This window comes from Phyllostomus discolor, chromosome 7 (assembly GCF_004126475.2).
Source record: "Phyllostomus discolor isolate MPI-MPIP mPhyDis1 chromosome 7, mPhyDis1.pri.v3, whole genome shotgun sequence".
In the NCBI taxonomy this organism is placed as follows: domain Eukaryota; kingdom Metazoa; phylum Chordata; class Mammalia; order Chiroptera; family Phyllostomidae; genus Phyllostomus; species Phyllostomus discolor.
In genome coordinates, this window is record NC_040909.2 from 11,250,812 (window position 1) to 11,273,197 (window position 22,386).

The 22,386-nt window shown below is 50.2% G+C and overlaps 1 protein-coding gene across 1 annotated transcript in view; it reads right to left on the bottom strand.

Moving 5' to 3' along the window:
- The window catches only part of DLEC1 (DLEC1 cilia and flagella associated protein), a 48,274-nt gene that overhangs the window by 20,266 nt on the left and 5,622 nt on the right, over positions 1-22,386 (bottom strand). The window contains exons 3-13 of the mRNA XM_036030510.1: positions 21,948-22,058; positions 20,413-20,612; positions 19,991-20,211; positions 18,348-18,426; positions 8,790-8,877; positions 7,943-8,116; positions 7,126-7,262; positions 5,791-5,883; positions 2,414-2,504; positions 1,634-1,796; positions 307-499 (exon numbers count right to left, since the gene is read on the bottom strand). Of these exons, the coding sequence (XP_035886403.1) occupies positions 307-499; positions 1,634-1,796; positions 2,414-2,504; positions 5,791-5,883; positions 7,126-7,262; positions 7,943-8,116; positions 8,790-8,877; positions 18,348-18,426; positions 19,991-20,211; positions 20,413-20,612; positions 21,948-22,058 (1,550 nt within the window). The remainder of the gene's footprint in view (positions 1-306; positions 500-1,633; positions 1,797-2,413; positions 2,505-5,790; positions 5,884-7,125; positions 7,263-7,942; positions 8,117-8,789; positions 8,878-18,347; positions 18,427-19,990; positions 20,212-20,412; positions 20,613-21,947; positions 22,059-22,386) is intronic.

The window sequence follows — 22,386 nt, forward strand, 5'->3', positions numbered from 1 at the left end:
TGTGGCCAGGCAAGGACGGGAACGTCCTTGATGCAGCAGGACTATGGAAGCACCCAGAGCTGCGGGAGGGAGCAGCAGGTCTGGCTGCAGACGAGGAGTGGGCGGGATGGGGACCAGGCCAGACTCGCGTCTCCGTCCTGAGGCTAGCACCTCCTCCTGCCCTGCCCCAGCTAAGTGTCAGCCTCGCTGGATGCTGGGCATCTGGTCACCCCCAGCGGTGGCTTCGGTGGCACTGAAGCACATGCCCCGAGGGTGAAAGTATCGTGACCCAATCCTGTGTGGCTCCCGAGATGGCACCATCTTCACCTTGTGAGGAGAAAAGCTCAGGATGAACTTGTGGTCCGCGTGGGGGTTGAGTGAGCCCCTCTCGGGTGTGACGGAGAAGGCGGTCCCCTTGTCGGGGTGGTACTGGATGCTGTCCATGCTGTAGGTCTCTCCGGGCATTAGGAACTTCAGGTTGGGCTTCACGATCTGCCAGTGGAAGGCCAGCTCCACGTGCCTGTGAGGGCGACATTGACCGAGGATCCAAGGCCATGCCCCAGTTCTGTGAGGACCAGGTCTTCCGGTCCCCTGCCTTGTCGGGCCCTGTTCTGGGAGGGACCAGGAAAGGACCCAAAGGCAGGAAGTGGTCGGGGCCAGCCTCCAGGCCCTTCCCATGGAGGAGCCTGGGAAAGGGACATCACATGGGTCAGGAAGTCCCAGCTGGAGACCACCTAGGAGAACCCTAATGCTCCCCACCCACAACAGCTGGAGGCTAGGGCCACGGTGACTCGGGAGGAATGGTGAACACAGGGGTGACGCTCCAACCCTTACACTGCAAAGCCCTGGGCACCCCAGGCCTCAGGCAAGCGTTCTGCAGTGCCTCCTGCAACACGAGAGTTGCCACGTCGACCCCCCTCCCTGCCCGCCACCTCTCTGGCTATGGCCTCCCAGGGCCCCTCTGGCCAGAAAGATGGGTGCCCACTGGCTAGCAGCGGTGATGACTCTGTGGCAGGGGGAGGGGCAGGTCTCCAGGTGTGCTGCTGACGGCAGCTGTCAGCGGGGAGGATGGCGGCCAAGTGTGGCTCCTCGGCTGGGTGACAAAAGCCTGCGTGAGGCCTGGGGTCACAGGCCTGGTGTCACCGGCCTGGCCCGGCTGTGGGGCTCATGAGGTCTGTCCTGGCGTCAGGGCGGCGCTCCGAGGACCATCAGGAAATAAATGGCAGTGAGGGCTGAACCCGCAGGCCGGTCTGTCTACCCTTGGGAGGAGGCTGGCTTCCCGTCGTGGGCGGGACAGGAGCTCCCGGGAACCCTGTTCCTGGCTGGGGGTGGTCCGGGATGGCCCAGAGCAGCTCTGTCCCTGGGGCGAGGGGAGCATCATGGCCACTGGCGACACGTGCGGTTTGTGAGTACCGACAATGTGGCTGGTGCCACTGAGGAAGTGAGTTCCAAATTTCACTTTAATTGGTTTCCATTGAAATAGCCATGTGTGGCCAGTGGCTACCGTGGTGGACAGTGCAAATCTGGATCCTTCCATCCTGTGCCCAGGCTCCCCCCCGGCCCTTGGAAGGGGCCTGCCGCCTTGCTGGGAATGCGGCCAGGTGAGGAAGGAGAAGGGCCGTGTGTCGGGGGCCGCTGCGTGGGGGCCACTCACGTTGCATTCCTAACGATCAGCTGTCTCCTCGCGGTGGACTGGAGGTTTTCAGGCGCAAAGCGTATGAAGTACTGGGCTGTTAGGTCTGTGAGCTCCCCAGGCTCCGGCTGACTCTTCTCACCAGAAACATAGACCAAATCCAAAGCAATCAGCTGCCCGACTCCTGACCAAAGAGGGGAACGAGGTGTCAGTAGGGCTGAGGTCAGGGCTCTCTGGCCAAGGGCTACGGCGGACATCACGCTACCACCCACATACAACTGGCTCAGGATCCCTGGGATTGAACCCAAGAGGAGAACTGGGGGTCGGTGACACAGAGATCCATGTCCCCACATCTTCATCCCGAAGGAGGTGATTCTGATGACCCAGCTCGTAGTGGGCACTCACTAATGCTTGCTGAAACTGGACGGATGGATGGACGGATGGAAGGAAGCGAGGGTAGAAGGAAGGAAGGAACAAGGAACACTCTTGAGGAAATTCAGCAGGGAGCCCCTCTAACCCTACAGAAACCGAGAGGTGCGTCTGGTTGTTTACATGAGAGTCGCTGGTGATCCCCCAAAAGGAGATCAAAGTGAGTTTCAAAGTGAAACCATGAAAGATTTCACTCCGGGTTTACAGCTGTCTCTCACAGAAAGGCTCCTGGGGACAGGCGTGGGTCTCCAAGACCAGGGCAAGAGGTCCCGAGCGAGACCCTGGCGCACGGAGGCTGCAGCCTCCCCACAAAGTGCACCGGGAGGCCAGTGCCCCACGCCACCCCAGCCCCAGGCACACGCGCAAGCCCACCTGAGGTCACCAGCTCCTTTATCTGGCAGTTGTCACACGTGATGATGAAGGTCTGCTCCACCTCTCCCGGGCTCGTCGGGAGAAACAAGACCTGGGGGACAGAAGTCCGCCCTGTCACTGCCCATTCAGGGGCTCCTGCCACCCCACTTCCAGGCTCCTTTTCTTAGACACGCACCCTGCCTTTGTGCTCCGCTTTGCGCTCCCCTCCCTGGCGGCTCCCCACCTTCTGTCCCAGGCCTGGGGTCTCAGCCGCCACCCCACCCCCGAGAAGTGCAGGGAGCGTGTCGAGAGGATATGCGAGAAAGTTCGCAGAGACCAGCACACAGAGGACAGACGACATGTTAAACGTTCACTCATAACAGAAGAAATGGATGTGGAAGCCACCCAGAAGAACAGGTTTTCACTCCTTATGGTGGCGAAGAGTCTACAGAAAGCTCCCAGAGATGCAACGAGATGATGTTTTGATTTTCTTAAAAGAGTCTGGAAGGGTGGGGCAGGGACCGGGTGGAAGAGACGGGGGGTGGGGGGGCGTGTAGAGGCCGTCGGGCTGGCCCAGAGCTCGTGGAGGCCGAGGCTGGGAAGGCAGTGCACATGGTATCATTACACTCTTCTGGTCTCCTAGCACGGACGTAACCATCAGGATGAACGAGACCATTCGGACTGCTCTGTGCCACGGAGACACGGGCTGGAAAACGTCTTAGACTGAAGACGGGGCCTGGGCACCAGCGTCCTGTGGACAACCAGGTTGAAACTCGTGGGATGAATGCTTTGCTCCTGTCCCCTTTGGTATGGGACAGTCAACCTTTCTGCCTCTATTATTTTTCTGTTAGAAATGTACAGAGGCTAAAATATAATTAAAAGTAGCTTAAAAAAAACCTCTTCTATTCTTGCATATGTTCAAAAATGTCCAAGATGACACTTAAAAAGAAGGGAGACGGCACATGGTACTGGCAAGAGTGTGAGGCGGCAGGCAGCTCCACGTGCTCGTTTGTTTTGTTTTGTTTTTTTTCAAAGAGAGGGAGAGAAACATCAGTGTGTGGCTGCCTCCCAATGGCCCCACCTAGGGACCCGGCCCCCAACCCAGGCCTGTGCCCCGACTGGGAATCGAACCAGCAACCCTTTGGTTTGTAGCCCATGCTCCATCCACTGAGCCACACCAGCCAGGCTCCACGTGCTGCTGTTGGAAGTATAACTGCTGTGATCCATACGGGGTGGGGTGGGGGGTGTACAGTGACTGGGGACACGTGTGACAGTTGGGCGCAGAGACCCTGAGCCCGCACTTCCACTTCAAGCACCGTGTCCTGCAGACAGATTGTACAGCCTGACGTTATGTCAAGGTCATTTGCAAAAATAGCCAGAGATCAGAAAAAAACCTTCACGGCCACCAGCAGGGAACAGGTGAACTAAATGACGGGTCATTCACACAGTGGAATACTATGCAGCTGTAAAAAACAGGAGAGTGATTTCTGAGCTACATCATTAAGCAGAAAACACACGGTACAGAACAGAGGTTGGAACGGGCAGCTCTCTGTTTGCAGGGAAAACGGAAACAGGAAGGAAAACACACGTGCATTTGCTTATTGAGGCATCACATGTCTCTGGAAGGGCACCCGGAAACCTGGTATGGTTGTGGCCGCTGGGTGGCTGCGGAAATGGCGTGACAAGGCGCATTTCACTCTTTATCTATTTAAACCTTTGATTTTTAAACATGATGAATTTACTTCTTCTTTGGAAATATGAATGAATTTTAAAATTAAAACAACAACAACAAGCCCTGGCTGGCATAGCTCAGTGGATTGAGCGTGGGCTGCGAACCAAAGTGTCACAGGTTCGATTCCCAGTCAGGGTACATATCTGGGTTGCAGGCCATGACCCCCAGCAACCGCACATTGATGTTTCTCTCTCTCTCTCTATCTCCCTCCCTTCCCTCTCTAAAAATAAATAAGTAAATTAAACAACAACAACAACAACAAACCACCAGTAAACAACACACATACAGAATGCACCAGGGGAAAAACCTTCCCTCCCCAGACTTCCTCACTGGCCCCCACAGACTCCTGCTGCCGCCCCCCCCTTTCCTTGGGGATCACAGGAAGATGGGATGAGGGGGACATCCTGGCCTGGTCAGAGGGGAGCAGTCCCAGTTCCTTGAGACCACGACAAGGCTCTGACAAGGCCTGGGCGATGCCAGGAGGACCCAACCTGCCCGTCAGCTGTATACAGGACGGATGAAGTCCTACCATGCCCTTGAGTTGGCCCCTTCCCCACCCCAAGAGCCAGGTTCACCTGGGGGTCTCAGGTCAGCACAGACATGAACGAGCCGGCACTGCCCCGGCTCCAGAACGAGACCCCACCCGGCCCGTGAACCTGGAGGGCAGCTGACAAAGGAAGCCGGCCCTGCACCAGGGCAGAGGAGCCTGGGGCAGTGGTCCTCAAACTCCGCTGCCCACCAGCACCACCTGGAGAGCTTCAAAAGTCCTGTGCCCGGGCCACACCCCAGAGCAAGGAACTGAGAATCCCGGGGCAGGGGCCCAGGCTCGGTGTGTTCTCAGGTTTCTCAGGGGGTTGCCAAGGACAGCCAAGGACAGCCGAGTCTGAGAACCTACAGCTCTTGGCTCTCACTGCCCAAGGACGTGGTGCCGGCAACCCCGGCCCCAGAAGCCAGACAGCTTTTCCTCCTGGACTTCGGTGGGAGGCCACACGTTGGGGGGGGGGTGGCCCCACAGCCAGCCTCGGAGCAGCACAGAATCAGACTCCCGGGGAGCCAGGGAGGGTGATGATGAGGCCAGGAAGACATCACCATTTCTTAAAGGCTCTTCTGGGGACCAATGAGCAGCTGTGACAGGCTGAGGGGACCACTGAGAGGGGACAATTCAGAATGGAGAAGCCTGCAGACAGTGGGGTCAGACTCAGAGCTCCTGCGAGGTTCGAGGTTCAGAGGAAGGCCCGAGGGAGGCGAGCCCCGGGGACTCCGTGACTGAGGATTAAACAGGAGAGAGAGACTGGGGCGGGGGAGGGGTGTCCAGGAGAGACTGAAGAACCAAGGGGAGATCCTGCAAGCAGCTTAAGTGCTGCTGAATGACTCCCAGGCTGACAGTGTGGACGAGCAATGCTCAGGAATCATGGTGGAAACGCCAGGGTTTCTGCACTTGCTTTGGGAGAGAGGCGGTAAGACAGTCGAATGACATCACCGCACAGAAGGCAGGAACGTGCACCCGCAGAGAAACCACTCAGGCTGGGACCTGGGACGGAAGCGGATGGGGCGGGGGGGTCACGAGGACACAGGAGCCATGAAGTCATGGGAGCGGTTAAGGAAAGAGAGAGCCGTGGCCAGTCCCCACGGAACAGGAAACGTACACCCGCGTCTAAGTACCCACCTCCACCAGCACGGCCTGCCCCGGAGCCAGCTCAAACACTGACGGCGTGATCCCGAAGGGAGGTTGCTCCACAAAGCCCGTGCTTGCGACAGCCTTAAAGACAAGCAGCAGATTACACAACAGCGTGGAAGGAAATGGAAAACCCAGCGCTCAGATGACACACGTTTCTCCTCCCAACGTCCGTTTTGCAATGTGAAGGACCTTAAGAAGCATCCCGTCCCCCGTGAATGAAGAAACTGAGGCTCATTCATTCAGTGAGCATCACTCAACCTTCCCTAGGTGCCGAGATGAGGTTCTGAGGGTCGGAGGAAGCCGAAGAACACCCGTGAAGAGCTGACTGCTGAAGGGAGGTACAAGGTCTCACGGACCAGGGTTTCAGACCCAAAGTGGGAGGTGCCAGAGAAGGCCTCAGGCAGGAGGTCAGTTCCCAGCCCTCAGTCCGCTCCCTCCTACAGCACTTTGCTGGCCTCCACCCCTGATCCGCCTGTGTCTGTACGCTCCTGCGTCACGAGGGCAGCTGCCACCTGGTCAGCACAGCTGCAGCCCAGGTGCCCACACAGGAAGCCACGTCGCATGCCAGGGACACAAACCCATGCCTACCGGAGCCTGGCAGGCAAGAGAAACGAGGGCAACGTGTCTCTTGGAACACGGGGTCCTGTGGATCTGCCGCTTGTTTTCCGGAGACGCGGGCGCAGAGAACTAGCCTAACCGCCAGGGGGGCCTCGGCGGGAGCCGGGCGCTGAGCGGTCCGGGTGCAGGCAGCCGCGGGGGCAGGTGCGGCCGGGCAGCAGGAGAGAAGGTACATGTGTCCTGCTTCCCACGCCAGCCCACGGAGCCGCCGTGGGTCCTGGCCCAGGCCACACATCTTCCCAGTTTTCCAGAGACACCGGAAGTGCAGGCTTGGATGTGAAACCTCCCGGGGGTTTGTCAGTGTCGGCTCAAACAGTGTTTTTCAGCACCGCACCCACTAAACGTGCCCCCAGAATTCAGCCACAGAGCTGCTGCTCTGCGGCCTCCGATACACTCAGACATTCGCTGCCACGATGACCGGCTGAGTGAACAGACGCGGTGACAGTGAGCCTGGCCTCGGAGGAGGAGGGAGGGGACACGACCTGCCCAGGGTCGAGCACGTGTTCGTGGCAAACCCAGACCTGCCGCTCCATTCTCCCTCCAGCCTGACTCTCACCTGGGTGCGGCAGCTGGATAAAGAGGTCACAGAACTTTGTTTTCTGTGTGTTTCCAGTCCCAGGGGCACCCTGGCGAGTCCCCACCAGGGGCTCTTTCCTTCGGTGGGTCTGCTCTTTCTCCAGGCGGCGGCCACCTGGGGTCACTCACCCTGAAGCTGGGTGGTGGCCAGCTCTCCTTAGGCATGACGCAGAACTTGCCGGTGCTGAAGCCCACGTTTCTGCAGAGGAACCTGCTCGCCTTCATTCCCCCCACGAGGCAGTAACCGCAGTCCAACACCGGCGGCACTGCAGCCACAGGGAGAGACGCACGGACATGGCGCGTCATCACTGAGAATGGGCTCCGCTGTCACTGTTCTCCCGAGGTCCAGCCAGAGACCCCTGCCCAGCATCCCGATAGCAGAGGACGAATGGGGACGTGCCCTGTCTCCTGCCCCCAGCTCCTGGCCTGAGCAGCAGGACAAGGCACTCACAGTGCACTCAGGCCTCAGGCAGGGCCACCGGGCACGGCCCTGGGGGCTATGGTCACAGTCCCTACTTCCAGCCTGTGCCCAGCTGAAGAGGCTCATAAGGGAGGGGGCCCAGCCAAAGTCAGCTTCCCCAAAGAAGCCCCCTGCCACAGCCTCACAGGCAACACCCCCGAGGGCTCCAGGCCCCCCACCCTGCCTCCCTGTGACACAGGCCCACACGGGGTGTCCAGAAGCCAGCGACGCCTGTGCTGGGCGAGCTGGGCTGCTGGCCTCCTCTCCGCTGTGGTCATTCAGTCAGCCTCCACCCGCAAGTAGGACAATCGGGGCCTGATACTGGAAGATTGTGTAGCCGCTGCTGGCCGGTCCCTGCTGGGGACCCAGAAGCCCCTGCCAAGCTGCGTGCTGCCACCAAGGGCCCAGGAAGCCGGCAGCACTCACAGGGACTCGCCAACCCTAAGGGCATCCCTGAGGGGGGCGGCGGGCAGGGGGCGCACTCACGCGTCAGCACAGGGGGCGGCCTCCGGGCCTGCAGCGGGATCAGGAGCCTGTGGGAGGACTGGGTCTCCACCAAAATAAAGTCATCAAAATCCCCGAGGCAGTCGGGAAAAAACTGGACCATGTACTGGCAGGTCATTCCAGGAGCCACCATTCCACCTTTTCCTGGGAACATTCCTGGGCGTAGCGAAAGTGACCAATGAGGAGCTGGGGACCAGCCAGCCACCAGGGCCTGGGCTCCAGTGCCACAGACGTCAACCAGGGGGCATGGGCGGGCCACCCCCACAGCTGGGGCTGGCTCTGGGAGCCCATGCCTCTGGGCCCAGGCCCTGCCGATGGCACAGCCTCCAGGGTGTGCCGGGGGAGCAGGCTGCGGGGCAGGGGCTGCAGGTAAAGACACCGGGGTCGGGGGAGGGATACGGTCCATCCGGAATGGTTAGGCGGCACCATGCCTGTCCCTATGGCTTAAAATTGATTCTGTGGGCAACAGAGAGCCATTTCAGATTCCTGCACTGGGGTGACATGCTAAGCTGCTCTTAAGAAAAACACTGTGACGCAGGACGCCACTGTAATGGTTTGCGTGACCGTGTGAAGGGTGACGAGATGGCAGAACCAGAGCCTGGAGGGAGGCAGCCCGAGAGAGGAGCTGTGGACGCTGAGACCTCACTGGAGGGAGGAGCAGGCAGGCCTCCAGCAGAGGGCGGGACCCGCAGGAACTGCAGAGGGCCGCAGGGGCACAGGCGACAGGGTGGGGGCGAGGGTCATCTGAGGGCCAGGCAGGCCAGGAGCTGGGAGCAGGCCCCGCATGCAACGTCGAGGCAGCCCGGACAACGGCCAGTGCGGAGCTCACCCAATCCCAGAGAGAAGTAGGGTGTGGAGGGCGGGAGGACGCGCAGGTAGCGGCTGGTAGCGGTGGTGTTCTGCAGGGCGATGACCATCTGTCAAAGGCAAAGGTGAGCTCTGTGAGATGGCAACTTGGACGGACGGATGACACGTGGTCTGGGACTGACCAAACAATATGGGGAAGGCGGGAATATGAATGAAATAAGCCTGGCCACGTGCTGGGAGCTGGGGAGCTGGGGAGCTGAGCAACAGGCACATGGGGACTGGTTGGACTAGTCTCCCTACTTTTGTCCAAAAAAAAAAAAAAAAAGAAATACGAGCTGAACGGGGAGGCAGAAATAGTCTGACCTATCTTTGCCCTGCTTCAGGTAACAGACACCATTTATAAGGTGCCTGCCACGTGCCTGCTCAGCCTCGCCATAACCGGGAAAGGTGGGAACTATCTAGAAGTAGTTCTTGGAACTCAAGTTCAATGAGACTCCTAAGCTGGTAAGTAACAGGGATGGGGTTGGAGCCCAGGACACCTGGCTCCAAAGTCCTGCTCCCCCCGCCTCTTTCCTGCTCTCTTCTTCCCCACGTGTCCCTTTGGGCCACTTCTTCCCGCGGGCCCAGGCGAGGGGTGTTATGGGCACCTCTATGCAAGGGTTGTGATTGGGCCTCTCTCCTTCACTCAACCCGCCCAGCTCCACCAAGCTCTGCCTTCCTTTCACCCTCACTTAGGTTGGGAGACCCCTCAGGGCAAGGCCTGGAGCTCACACATGGCCTACCCCCAATGGCCCCCAGCTCAGAGCCTCACACGGACAAGGAGCTCAATGCACGGGCCCATATTTGCTTCTGTTTCGTGAGCGATTACCCTGGAAAGAACGCATGTGTTGTAACACGCCAGAAGCCGTGTTCCATCATCCGACTCAGGAAATAAAACAGCAAAAACACCAATGAAGCCGTATCCCAGCCCCCGCCCCCCACCGGGTGACAGCCACATAAATTTGAACTATGTCTTCATAATTTTATTCATAGGTATGTACTCCTAAATGGACATTTAAGTCCTTCTGGGCAGCACAACATGTTGCACTCATCTGTCGGTGGAGCAGCCCAAGTGTGGAGAGACCCCGACTGTGGTTTTAACTTTCATTCTGCTACTAGTGACGATGAGCATCTTTTCGTACGTTTATCCGCCATTTGGTTTTCTTCTTGTGTGAGTTGTCGGTTCATATCCTTTTACCAGTTTGCCATCTGTATGCTCCATCTTTTACTTATTAATTTGTAGGAGTTCGTATATTCTGGGTACTAATTCTTTGTAAAGTATATGTTACAAGCATCTCCAAGTTTAGAGCTGGTGTTACCTTTTGCCATCCAACCTACCAGGGACTCTCATCAATGTCGCCCCCAGAAGTCAGCCTCCCCTAGAAGCCTCCGGGCCTCTCCAACTGAGCTGGTTGCCTGCTGTTCAGTATCACCCGTAGCAGCTTTAAAACCCGTCCACAAGTTCTTGGACACCCCTCCCTTGAGAGGTGCAGTCTATCCGTCCTCCTCTGGAATCCAGGCCGACCTGACTTACTTGTAACCTTTAACAAGCAGAGATAACCTACTTCCACGTGACCTCTGAGGTCAGGTCGTAATAACTGATGCCCCCCTCCATCGTGCTTGCTGGGGTCCTCACTTGGCCCTGATGCTCGCTTTCAGCTGCCGCACAGTCTGATGCGCCGAGGTCACCGTTCTGTGCGGACGCCGAAGCCACATGGAGAAGCCTCGATGGTGCTCCGGTACACAGCTTCAGCTGCCTGCTGACAACCGGCATCAACTACTCTGTGAGTGAGAATGCCTCAGGAATTCTGGCCCCCAACCGTCCAGTCACCCCCAAGGCTCTGGCTCTCTCCAGCCGCAGCCTCAGATGCAGTGGGACGAGCCGCTCCCGAGGTGCCCCGCCTGGACCTCTGACCCGAAGAAACCTGTATGCATGATACGACGGTGGTTTTCAATGGCTTAGCTTGTAATAAATTAACCCATTAACTTCAATATGTTATTTGTAGGTTCATTTGGATTTTCTGGGTCCACAATCATGTCAGCTGTGAATAGTTTTATTTTTGTAGATAGCTTTTATTAGATTATGAACGTTTTATTCTATTCCTAGTTTGGCAAGAGTTTTTTAAAAATTAGAAACAGGTGTTGAATTTTGTCTGCATCTAGCGATAACTCAGTGACTTCTGTCCCTTATTGTGTTAATGTGGGGAATTAAAATGATCGCTTTACAAATGTTTAATTTGCACCACTAGATCAAACTGGCTCGGCCGGGATGTTTAGCACTTTTATACAACCGAACTCAGTGTGCTAATGTTATGCTGAGAAATTCTGCAGTTTTGTTCGCGACTAAGGTTGGCCTTTCTTAACATAATTCTTCTCAGGCTTTGGTATCAAGATTACGCTTGTCTCATAAAACAAGTGTGATTGTGTTACCTTCCCCTCTGTTCTCTGGAGGAGTCTGTAAGAGATTGTTGCATGTCTTCCTCATCTGTCAGAAAAAATTCTCTGAGAAAGTCCTCAGGGCCAGAAGTCCTATTTGCGGGAAGTTTTTTTTTTCTAAGATTTTATTTATTTATTTTTAGAGAGGGAAGGGAGAGAGAGAGAGAGAGAGAGAGAGAGAGAGAGAGAGAGAAACATCAATGTGCGGTTGCTGGGGGTTCTGGCCTGCAACCCAGGAATGTACCCTGGCTGGGTATCGAACCTGGGACACTTTGGTTCCCAGCCCGCGCTCAATCTACTGAGCTACGCCAGCCAGGGCTTGCGGGAAGTTTGTTTGTTTTTGTTGTCGTCGTTGCTTTAGACGGCTCCTCGGAGATGGGTTGCACGCAGCGCACAGTTCGCCCCCTTGCAGTGTGTGACCCAGTGCCGGGCCGTGTATTCACAGAGCTGTGCCGCCGTCGCCACAGCTTAATTTGAAAGCATTGCGAGAGAGTTTGAAATTAGCACAAATTTCAAACTCCATCCAGCACCATCCTAGGGGAATGTTCAGGTGTGTTATTTCTTCTTGTATCTGGTCTGTAAATTGTTTTTCTTGGAAAGTTGTCTATTTTGTCTACGTTTTCAAGATTCTAGGCATAAAATTGTTCATAAACCTCTTGTCATCTTTCTAACGTCAGTCAGATCTGTAACGATGTTTTCTTTTCCCGAGATTAATAATTGGTACAGCTCTGGTCAGTGTGGCTCAGATGGTTGGAACGCCATCCTGTAACTGAAGGGTTGCAGGTTCGATTCCTGGTCAGGGCACATAACTGGGTTATGGGTTCAATCCCTGGTCCTGGCACTTAGGATCCCCGGTCTGAACGTGTGCAGGACGCAACACATCAATGCTCTCTCACATCAACATTTCTCTTTCTTTCCCTTTCTCTCTCTCTAAAAGCAATGAAATAGCGTCCTTGGGTAAGGATTAAAAAATTATAATTGGTATGCTCTCTTTACCTTTTAATCAGTTTTGTCAGAGATTTATTAATTTTATTAATCTTTTTAAAGAATTTTTGTCTTCACTGATCCTATACTATAGTTGTTCTGTATATCATTAAAATTTGTTCTTGTTATAATTATGTCCTTCTTTCCAGTTTCCTTGGATTTAATTTGCTATTCTTTGCTAATTGTTGAGATGTATAGCCAAATAACTGATTTTTAGACTATTTTCTAATAATTAGTGAACGTAAGTCTATACATTTTCCTCTAAGTGTGGCTTTGGCTGCATCCCACAAGCTTTGATGCACCATTTTTAAATGATCATTATTCTGTATTTTCTAAGTTCCATTATGACTTCTTTGACTGATGGGTTTCGTAATAAATTGCTTAATTTCTCAATTTTTGTTACTGGTTTCTATATTCAGTCCACTGGATTCTAATTCTATATGCTTTTAATCCTTTGAAATTTGTTGATAATTGCTTCATGAGCCAACACTAGACAGTTTTGGTAAATGTTTCATATACATTTCCAAGAAAACGTGTATTGCAATTGCCAGGAACAGTACAGTGTTATATATAATTCAATCAGCAATTTGTTAATTATATTGTTCAATTCTTCCATAGCTTTACTGATATTTTTGTTATCTGCTTTTTAAGTTTTTGAGAAGGATGTTAAAATCTCCTACATGTTTGTTATGTGTTTTTCTTCTAGTCTTGTAAAATACTGCTTATACATTTTGAGGTTGTTATTAGCATATATAGATTTTAAACAGTTGTATCTTTTAGATGCATTTTTTAAACCTTTGATCACTATAAAATGCCCTTTTTCCTTCCCTCCCTCCCTTCCTTCCTATGCTTCCTGCCTTAAAGTCTACTTTCTCTGATAGTAGAAGAGCCACACCAGTTTGTTTTGGTTAAGGGTTGTCTGATATATCTTTTCCATCCTTACATTTCCAATCTCATTATGTCCTTACTTTTAAAGTTATCTCACATAAGCAGTGTTTAGTTTTTGTTTTTCTACCCAGTCCAATGATCCTTCTTTGTTTAACTGGAGCACATATTTATGTACATTTCACGTAATTACTAAAAAACTTAAGTTTAAATCTACTATCTGTATTTTTCTATTTGCACTACCAGTCATGTTCCTTTTTCTCTTTCTTACCTTCTGTTAATCAAATATTTCTTAAAAATTCCATTTCCCCCTCTATTAGCTTATTACTTTGATATTATTTCACTACTTGAATAATGATTAGCCCAGAAATTAAAACAAGCATCCTTGAGCTATTAAAGTTTTCATATAAATTAGCACTTATACACACAGGATAATCCAAGGACTTCAGAACACTTTAAATTTCTTACCCCTCTCACTTCCGGGTAGAGCTGTCACGCTCTTAATTCTACATATACTGTAAATAACATAATAACTGCATTATTATTATTATGGTAATTTGTCATGTTCATTTACATTTCTCTGCAACTTCACCCTCACTGTTGCTTTTCATGTTGCTTCTTGCGTTTCTCTGCTTCCACATGGTATCCTTTTCTTCTGACTGAAGAATTCCTTTGGTGCATTCCTTCTGATGATTAAGTATTATTGCCTGGTAGTGACCAATCACATTTCATCTGAGAACGTCTTCATTTTATCTTCATTTTTGGAGCACCTTTTCACTAGGGTTAGCATTCTGGATTGAAAGTTATTTTTTCCGGCACCTTAAAGCTTCCACTCCAATATTTTCTAGTTTCTGTCATTTGGTAGAAGGCGGTGGGTGTTTTTTCTCTAGATGAGTTCAGTTTTGTTTTTTTTTTAAGATTTTATTTATTTATTTTTAGAGAGAGAAGGGAGGGAGAAAAAGAGAGAGAGAGAAACATCAATGTGCGGTTGCTGAGGGTTATGGCCTGCAACCCAGGCATGTGCCCTGACTGGGAATCGAACCTGCGACACTTTGGTTCGCAGCCCGAGCTCAATCCACTGAGCTACGCCAGCCAGGGCGAGTTCAGTTTTGTTGTTGGTTTTTCCTTTCTCTCTGATTTAGAGAACAATGGTACCATAATGTGCCTAGGTAGCTGTGGCGTTCTTCTGTTCCTCCTGGGGTGGCTGGCGCTCTACCGTGTGGCTTGACGTCTTTATTACTTTTGGATCGTTCTCATCTGTTACTTTGTTCAACGCTGCTTCCGTCCCGCTCTCCCCCCTCTCTTTGTGGGACTGCAGTCACACATTGGACCTGTATACCGTGTCCCACATTTGTTTAATGCTATCTCCCGGATTTCTGCCATCTGTTTTTTTCCTTCACGCTTTAGCCTGGATCGTTTCTACGGACCTACCTGCCAGCCTTCCCTTCATGGGCGTCTAGTCTGCTGTGAAGCCCTTCTGTTGGGTTCATTGATTTCAGTTCTGGAATTTTCATTCTTTGTCCATTCCTGTTCTTTGGGTTATCTGGTTACAACGTTGCCATAACTGGAAGTCTCCCCAGTATACGTGTATTTCTCATGCTTTATTTCGAGATGCCATGGACCAGAGCTGCAAAAATGATCCAGAGCTCCCATGCACTCTTCACCCAGCTTCCCTTTATGGTAACATCCGACACAACAACAGAACAATGATCAAAACTAAGAAATTAAGTTTGGTGCAGTATGCCCACTACCCCACAGAATTCACGTGCACTTCTCTAGTTTGCCCACCAACATCCCTTTTCTGTTCTTGGATCCAGTCCAGGATCTGAAATTGCATTTGGTGGCCGCGTCTTCGTACTCTCCTCCAATCTGTGCCGGCTCCTCAGCTCTCCTTGTTTCCTAGTGTGCAGTGTTTACTCATGATTGGCTTGCGGTTGCGTGTTATTTGTAAGCACACCACGAAGGCCACGTGCCCCTCTCAGTACGACACATGGGGGTATATGAAACCGGTGTCTGATTAGTGGTGATGTTAACCTTAATCGCTGGGTCAAAGGGTGTCTGCCAGGATGCTCCCCTGTACCGTTATCATTTTTCCTTTGGAATTATTAACTATTTGGGGAGAGACTATACAGTTATGTTTCTGCTTACACTTTTACCTAATTTTAGCTTCTATCAGCATGTCCTGCGTGCAGATTACATTAGTGTGATATTGAATGGTGATTGATTTCTCTCGCTCTTTCTACATAGTAATTGGAATTCTTCCATAACGAAGAGTGGTCCGTTCTCTCCCATTTATCTGTTTTTTCAGATATTTGCTGGCATCAGCGCAGATGCAGGGAGATTTGTTGCATTCTTTGGTCTCTAACACCGCCGGGGGCTCTACGCCCTTTGACAGGTCCTCCCCCATCTCTGTCTCTGGATCTGTATTTATGTTTCTGACCATGATCTGGCATCGGACAATTTATTCTGGAATTCCCCCTTGCCTTATTTGTAACTTTCTTCTGCAACAGTGAAAAACCTAATTCTTATTCACATATAATATATATTTTTTAATTTAAAAGGCTTTTTTCAGTACCAACACAAGTTTATGAAGAAAAGAAAAGAAGAAGAAAAAATGATTTTCTGTGCACATGGGTGGCTTCTTCCAGCCACGTGCACTCGGATTTTACACAGTCATGACATTATGTTGTACTTTGTTTAATTTTAACATTACTTGACATACGGGTTCCTATACATGTAACCATTTTGCAAGTTTAGCAACCTCCTAGAAGGGGTGTCTCTGGGCCACACTGGAAGAACTGTCTTGGGCCACACATTAAATACACTGTGACACGTAATCACAAAAAAAATGTCATAATGTTTTGAGTAAATTTATGATTTTGTGTTGGGCTGCAATCATAGCCATCCTGGGCTGCATGTGGTTCTTGGGTTGGACACCCCTGTAAGGAATATCTTACCAATACATTTATGAGCTGTTATTCACCACCTTATCAAAACCCCATGAGAAATCACACACACACACACACACACACACACACACATTTATTTTAAAAAGTGAAACAGGGCACCTTTCATTTGCTGTCAATTTACCTTCCTTAGCAGGGGCAGGCAAGACTGAGAGGCAGACCCATATCCAATTATCCATGAATTCAGGTGGCACTTACTCACCGAGAGCCTACTACGTGCCAAGCACCGATGGTGAAATGATAACTTAGACCTAGAAATACCGCTTGCCCTTGTTGGGGTTACTTAGTCTAGTGGGGGAGATAAATATAAAATTGTGCCCCCAAAGAGCCAATGGTACAAAAAGAGGCAGCAGGAGGGATGTGAAATCCCGCCAGGAAAGGCCAGGGTGACATTCCCGAGAAGCGACCAGCAAGCAAGCCGAGAGGGATGCGCAGGGGACACCGAGGCACGGACGCAGGGCGGACGGTTCCCTGCAGCCTGTTCCCTCACCCAGAGGCGCCTGTAGCCGCCACCGTCAAGGCCTGCGTGTGACCGTCTTTCACTCAGCCCTCTCCCCACCCCCACCTGGATTTAATTTATCTCCACATCCTCACCAACCCTTGTTTGTCGATGTACTGATGACGGCCTTTCTGACAGGCGTGACGTGATGTCTCATTGTGGTTTTAATTTGTATTTCTCTGATCAGTGACACTGAGCATGTTTTCATCTGTCTATTGGCCCTCTGGATGTCGTCTTTAGAGGAGTGTCTACTCAGGTCCTCTGCCCAGGTTTTAATTGGATTGTTTGGATTTGGGTGTTGGGTTGTATGAGCTCTTTATACATTTTGGATACTAACCCCTTATAAGCTGTATCACTGGCGAACATGTTCTCCCATTCAATGGGCTGTCTTTTCATGTTTTGGCAGTTTTCTTTGCTGTGCAAAAACTTCAGTTTGATGTAATCTCATTTATTTGTTATTTTTGTCCCGTTTGTCCCAGGAGACATGTCAGAAAAAGTACTGCTAAAAGAAATGTCAGAGAGCTTACTGCCTTTGTTGTCTTTTTAAAAAACGTATTTATTTATTTATTGTATTTTCCTTCCATTACTATTTATCCCCTACTGCCTTTATTTTCTTTTAGGAGTTTTATGCTTTCCAGCATTACATTTAAGCCTTTAATTCATTTTAAGTTTATTTTTATATATGGTATAAGGGGTTTAGTTTCACTTTTTTTGTAGGTATCTGTCTAATTTTCCCAACACTATTTATTGAATAGACTGTCTTTACCTTATTATATGCCCTTGCATAAAGGAAAAAAAATTGAACATGAACTTAATCAAAGCTCTACATCTAAAGTTTATGGAAAATATAGAGTTTATAAAGTTTATGGAAAACATAAAATTTATGGAAAAATATGGAGGCTAAAGACACAAGTTTAATGTCACTACAAAAATGCAATCCACCTAATCCAAGATCTAAGAAGTTGCAGTTTCTTTAACAAATAAATAAAAGGCATTTTTCAAAAGAAGGGGGTGTAGGAAGAATTATCAACTAAAGGAGAAATAAGAGATATGTTAGCCAAATGTAATATTTGAATTCTGATTCAAAGTAACCAACTGTAAATTGACTTAAAAAAACCCCAAACAGATGAAAACCAGACATGAATGGCTATGAGTTGACATTAAGGAATCATCATTAATGTTTCTGGGTGTGACAATGGTTATTTCTTTAAAAGTTCTTAGCTGTTATAGAAACTGAAGTATTTTTTTTAAAGATTTCATTTATTTCTTTTTAGAAAGAGGAAAGGAGGGAGAAAGAGAGGGAGAGAAATATCAATGTGAGAGAGAAATATCCATCATTTGCCTCTTGCATGCCCCCAACCTGGGACATAGCCTGCAACCCAGACATGAGCCCTGACTGGGAATCGAACCAGTAACCTTTCGGTTTTTGGGATGAAGCCCAACCCACACAGCCACACCAGTCAGGGCGAGATACTAAATATTAACTAAAGAATGGCATGATGTCTACGCTTTTCCTTAGAACATTCCAATGTACACATGTGCACCACCACACACACACACACACACGCACACGCACACGAGGAAACTGTTGGGTAACAGACGAAACCACGTTTGCAGACTGGAGTGATCTGCTGCAGCTGGGTGGTGGGCACACAGGGTCCATTATAGTCTCTTCTTAGTCTTGTGCACGGTTTTAGAGTTCTGTTATAAAGGCTTTTTTAGAAACTGGGAAGCGGATTGAGTAGGATATATCAAAAAGTAAGATTTCTACCTTATAGGCTGATCCAATCTCATAATTGGTGAAAAATGCGACGGGCGGCTTGGCGAGGAACACTGGGGTGTCTACATAGCTGCGGAGGGCAAAGGAGGAGAGAGGCTGTTAGTTTGGTCCACATGATGAAACTCAGCCGTGTAAAATGACACACCCAAGCCCCACAGGTCCTCACAACTCGTCATTTGCTGGGTTTTGTTGTTGTTCCAGCAGATTACAAAGTAAGTTTACAGCATTATTGAATCTTTGTAGAGATACAGGGAGCTACAGATTTCATTTCCAGCGTGCACAGGAAATACTCTGGATGCCTACACTCCAAAATGTTAACTGCCTTTTTACTACAGGTGCTGCTTTTCTTTCTCTCTTTCTCTTTTTAATCGTGACCAAAGGACATTTTTTCATTGCTTTTTTGGAGAGAGATGGAAGGAGAGTGAGAGAAACATCCATGCCCACGAGAAGCACCACTGCTTGCCGCTTGTACGTGTGCCTACCAGGGACCGTAAGCGCCAGGACCAGGGATTGAACTTGCCACCTGGGCACGTGCCTGACCAGGAATCGAACCCACAACCTTTCAGTTACAGGAGGATGCTGCAGCCAACTGAGCCACGCCAGCCGGCTTTTCTTTGAAATAGTAGTCTTTTCTAATTTTTCTTAATAAAAAGATATTACTTGTCTAACAAAAGAAAAGTTAATAGTTTTAAGTCTATTAAAATTATTAACCCATGAAGCAACTCATTTCTTTCTCTAGACCAATTATTGAAATATAGCTAAAGGCACTTTCTTAAAGAAAAGTCACAACTTAAGACTAATTATTTGCGATTAATCAAAATTTAAACATGTTTATTAATACATAGGAACCCCCGTGGGAGGAGCACATGACTTGGAGAGATCCCTCCACTTGATTCAGACTGTTCAGGTGTAACCTTATCCCTCAAGACTGCGGCAGGCCCGGAAAGCACACACCCAGGACCCTGGGAATGTCCCAAGGCCACGTCTGTGGGCAGCTCTGAGGCCCTGCTCTGTGCTGATAATGACACCCTGTCCCTCTACAGAAATCCAGGATCCTTCATAAGCCAGGCCACCTCTAGGGCCGCCTGGGTTTTACTCTAAAGCAGCGATTTTCAACCCTTTTCACTTCATGGCACACACAAACTAATTACTAACGTTCTGCAGCACACCAAAAAAGTCTATTTTTTTTTGCCAATCTAACAAAAAAATAAATATACTTTTAGCCCTGGCTGGCATAGCTCAGTGGATTGAGTGCGGGCTGTGAACCAAAGTATCGCAGTTTCGATTCCCAGCCAGGGTACATGCCTGGGTTGCAGGCCATGACCCCCAGCAACCGCACACTGATGTTTCTCTCTCTCTCTTAATCTCCCTCCCTTCCCTCTCTAAAAAGAAAATAAATTTTAAAAATCTTAAAAATAAAATAAATATACTTTTGATTCATTCCTACCAGACAGCTAGTGTTATGTTGGCTGTTCTCATTTTTTTTTTATTTGACACTCTAAAGGAAAGAGGTCAGTGGCCCTGACTAAACTGTCAGATACTGCATATTTTAAACTTTCCTGTGGCACATGGGTTGAACATCGCTGCTCTGAAGGGTCAGATTTTCTGAGACTGCAAGTCAGGGGAAGACACACCTCTCTTCCGGCTCTCCTCCCGGGAGTTCTCCTGCGGGCGTGGGCTTCCGTGGAGGAAAGACGAGAGACCTGCCTCCGCATGAAGTGTTGGGAGGGAAGAACCGAGGGTTTTTGAGGAAGTGGTTCCGGTCCTCTATTCTGGCAAGGAGAAGTCGCTCCAATTGTCTCTGCGGCACACGTAAATGGTTCATCCAGTTTTTATTCTTTGGTGAACTTGCTGTCTTTGAAACACAAAAATGTATAGAGTCAATGCCAGGCAGAGAGGCTGTGCGTGCTGACATCTCGGCCAATGTCCGCTCTCCTCTGGACTTGGCTGTGGATTTATCACGACTTCCCATGTCCCCTGGAACTCCTTCTCCTCATCATCCCTCTGTCCTCACTGCCCCGCCCCCACATGGCCCAGCCCCCGCCTCGACACTAACCTTGGCAGTTTCTTTGGTGCTGAGTTTGGTCTTTAGCGGTGAGCCCCACGTCAGGCTGTCCACAGTGTAGTCTGACTCGTACTCAGACCTCGTGCGTGTCTTCCTGCATGAAGCGTCATGCTTCTCCATCAGCTCTTTCTTGGTGATGGAACGCTTCTCACAACTGAACGTCATTTTCAAATAGCCAGGGGTGAAGTTGCCTGTGGCACCGAGGAAACCCACTGAGCTGCCATACCAAGGTGAGGAGGTGGGCGTTTCTCAGAGGACTAAATAAGACCACCTGGTATCTTGTCCTAAACTTTCACATGTCCTGCTCGATATACTTGCTCTTCAGCATATAAATGACTCCTGGCCTTTATTTTATCTACTCGAGACTTAGGACTTGCCTGTTAAGATCTGTTGTCAAACACGGCCAAAGGACATGCGTGGACCACTGTGATCCACACACGCACGTCCACATGGGAACATGCTCTGCTTTTAAAAAGCTCACGCAGGAATCAAAGTTTGTATTAGTTTTTTATACCTTTAAGATCATCCCCAGAAGGTTCAGTGAGAACATTCATGGCTTGGCAAGAACACGGCGAAACTGGTACCACCACACGTTTCTTAGCACAATGCCTGATAAATCCTCAATACACGGCAATGCCACCCTTCTTCATCTGCATAAAATAGTGGGCTCCCAACTAACTTTAAAAAATACTGAGTGGCTTAGTATTCCATGACACGTGGTTCTGCTACATCTTTCTGGCCTTTTCTATGTGGCTCAGGCTGTCGGGGGACTCTTCCCACAACCGCCCACTCACCTCTCAGGGTCCCAACCCTCCCACCCTGACCCTTCTTGGCTACAGCGGCCCAGAGGTCAGCAGAGTCTCATGGACCAGGGCTGCTGGGGGGCTCTTCTTCCGAGCCTGGCTCCAGCAAGCCATCCTGATGCTGACCACAAAATCCACGGCGACTCCTCCAAAGCACTGCCTCCCTGCGTAAGGCCAGCTGCCCACCCCACAACTCATTCTAAGGAGATTCTGCCCCCTGTATCACAGGAGACTAGCCAGATCTCTCTCTCTCATTCCCTTCACACACACGTACCCTTCTCTGCCTTCCTACCCAATCTTCTCTCCATACTCAGAGGGCGAAAACTTGTTCGGGTCCTGTATGAGGTATGGGAAAACCCCTAGGACCACGCTCGGACTCCATCAGGAACTTGCCCTTTGCTTATCTATGTCTTCACCGAAATACATTTGGTTTTTGTATTTGGTTTTGTATTACAGTTCATTCAAATACAGTTCTGAACACTTTCATAGCTCTTGGCGCATCACGTCCCACAATGAGGAGTTGGGACTTCTGTCTGGCAGGTGCAGGGGGCTGATGGGGAAGTGGCATGCTCAGCTTCGAGCCTCCCAAGAGTCACTATCAAGATGAAAGAAAACGGCCGGGGGGCAGGGGGACACTATGAAAAAGGAAATGGCAGCAAAGGTGGTCCTGCTACTAAAGAGCTTCGCTGGGATGTCAGAGGCTCAGAGAGAGTCCAGCATTACCTTTGGGTGCGGAGCAAAATGGCAGGACATCTTTGTAGTAGTCGTCCGGGCAGATCAAATGATGCCTTTGTAGCAACTCGTTGTCCACACACCATCTGAAGATAGTCTTCTCTGCGGAGGAGGGAATGGAGGACAAAGGCTGAAGAAGCCACACCCACACCTTCCTCATCCTCGGAGCCTAAACCACCTAACCAAGTTCCTTCTCAGAGCCCCGGTGGTCATTGTGAGACTCAGGAAACTAATCAGCGAACGTTTACCAGCCACTTAAAAGAGGACAGCCATGGGGCAAGGCTGTGCCGTGGTATTATTGGAGCTAAAACATTGTTATTTACAGAAAGGCCTGTAACAAAACAGCATTAAGTATGGTAGATTGAATAAATGGGCCACGATTCTTCACCTGTCTCCATATCCACATCCTTTGCCACGTGACTCCTGCCCC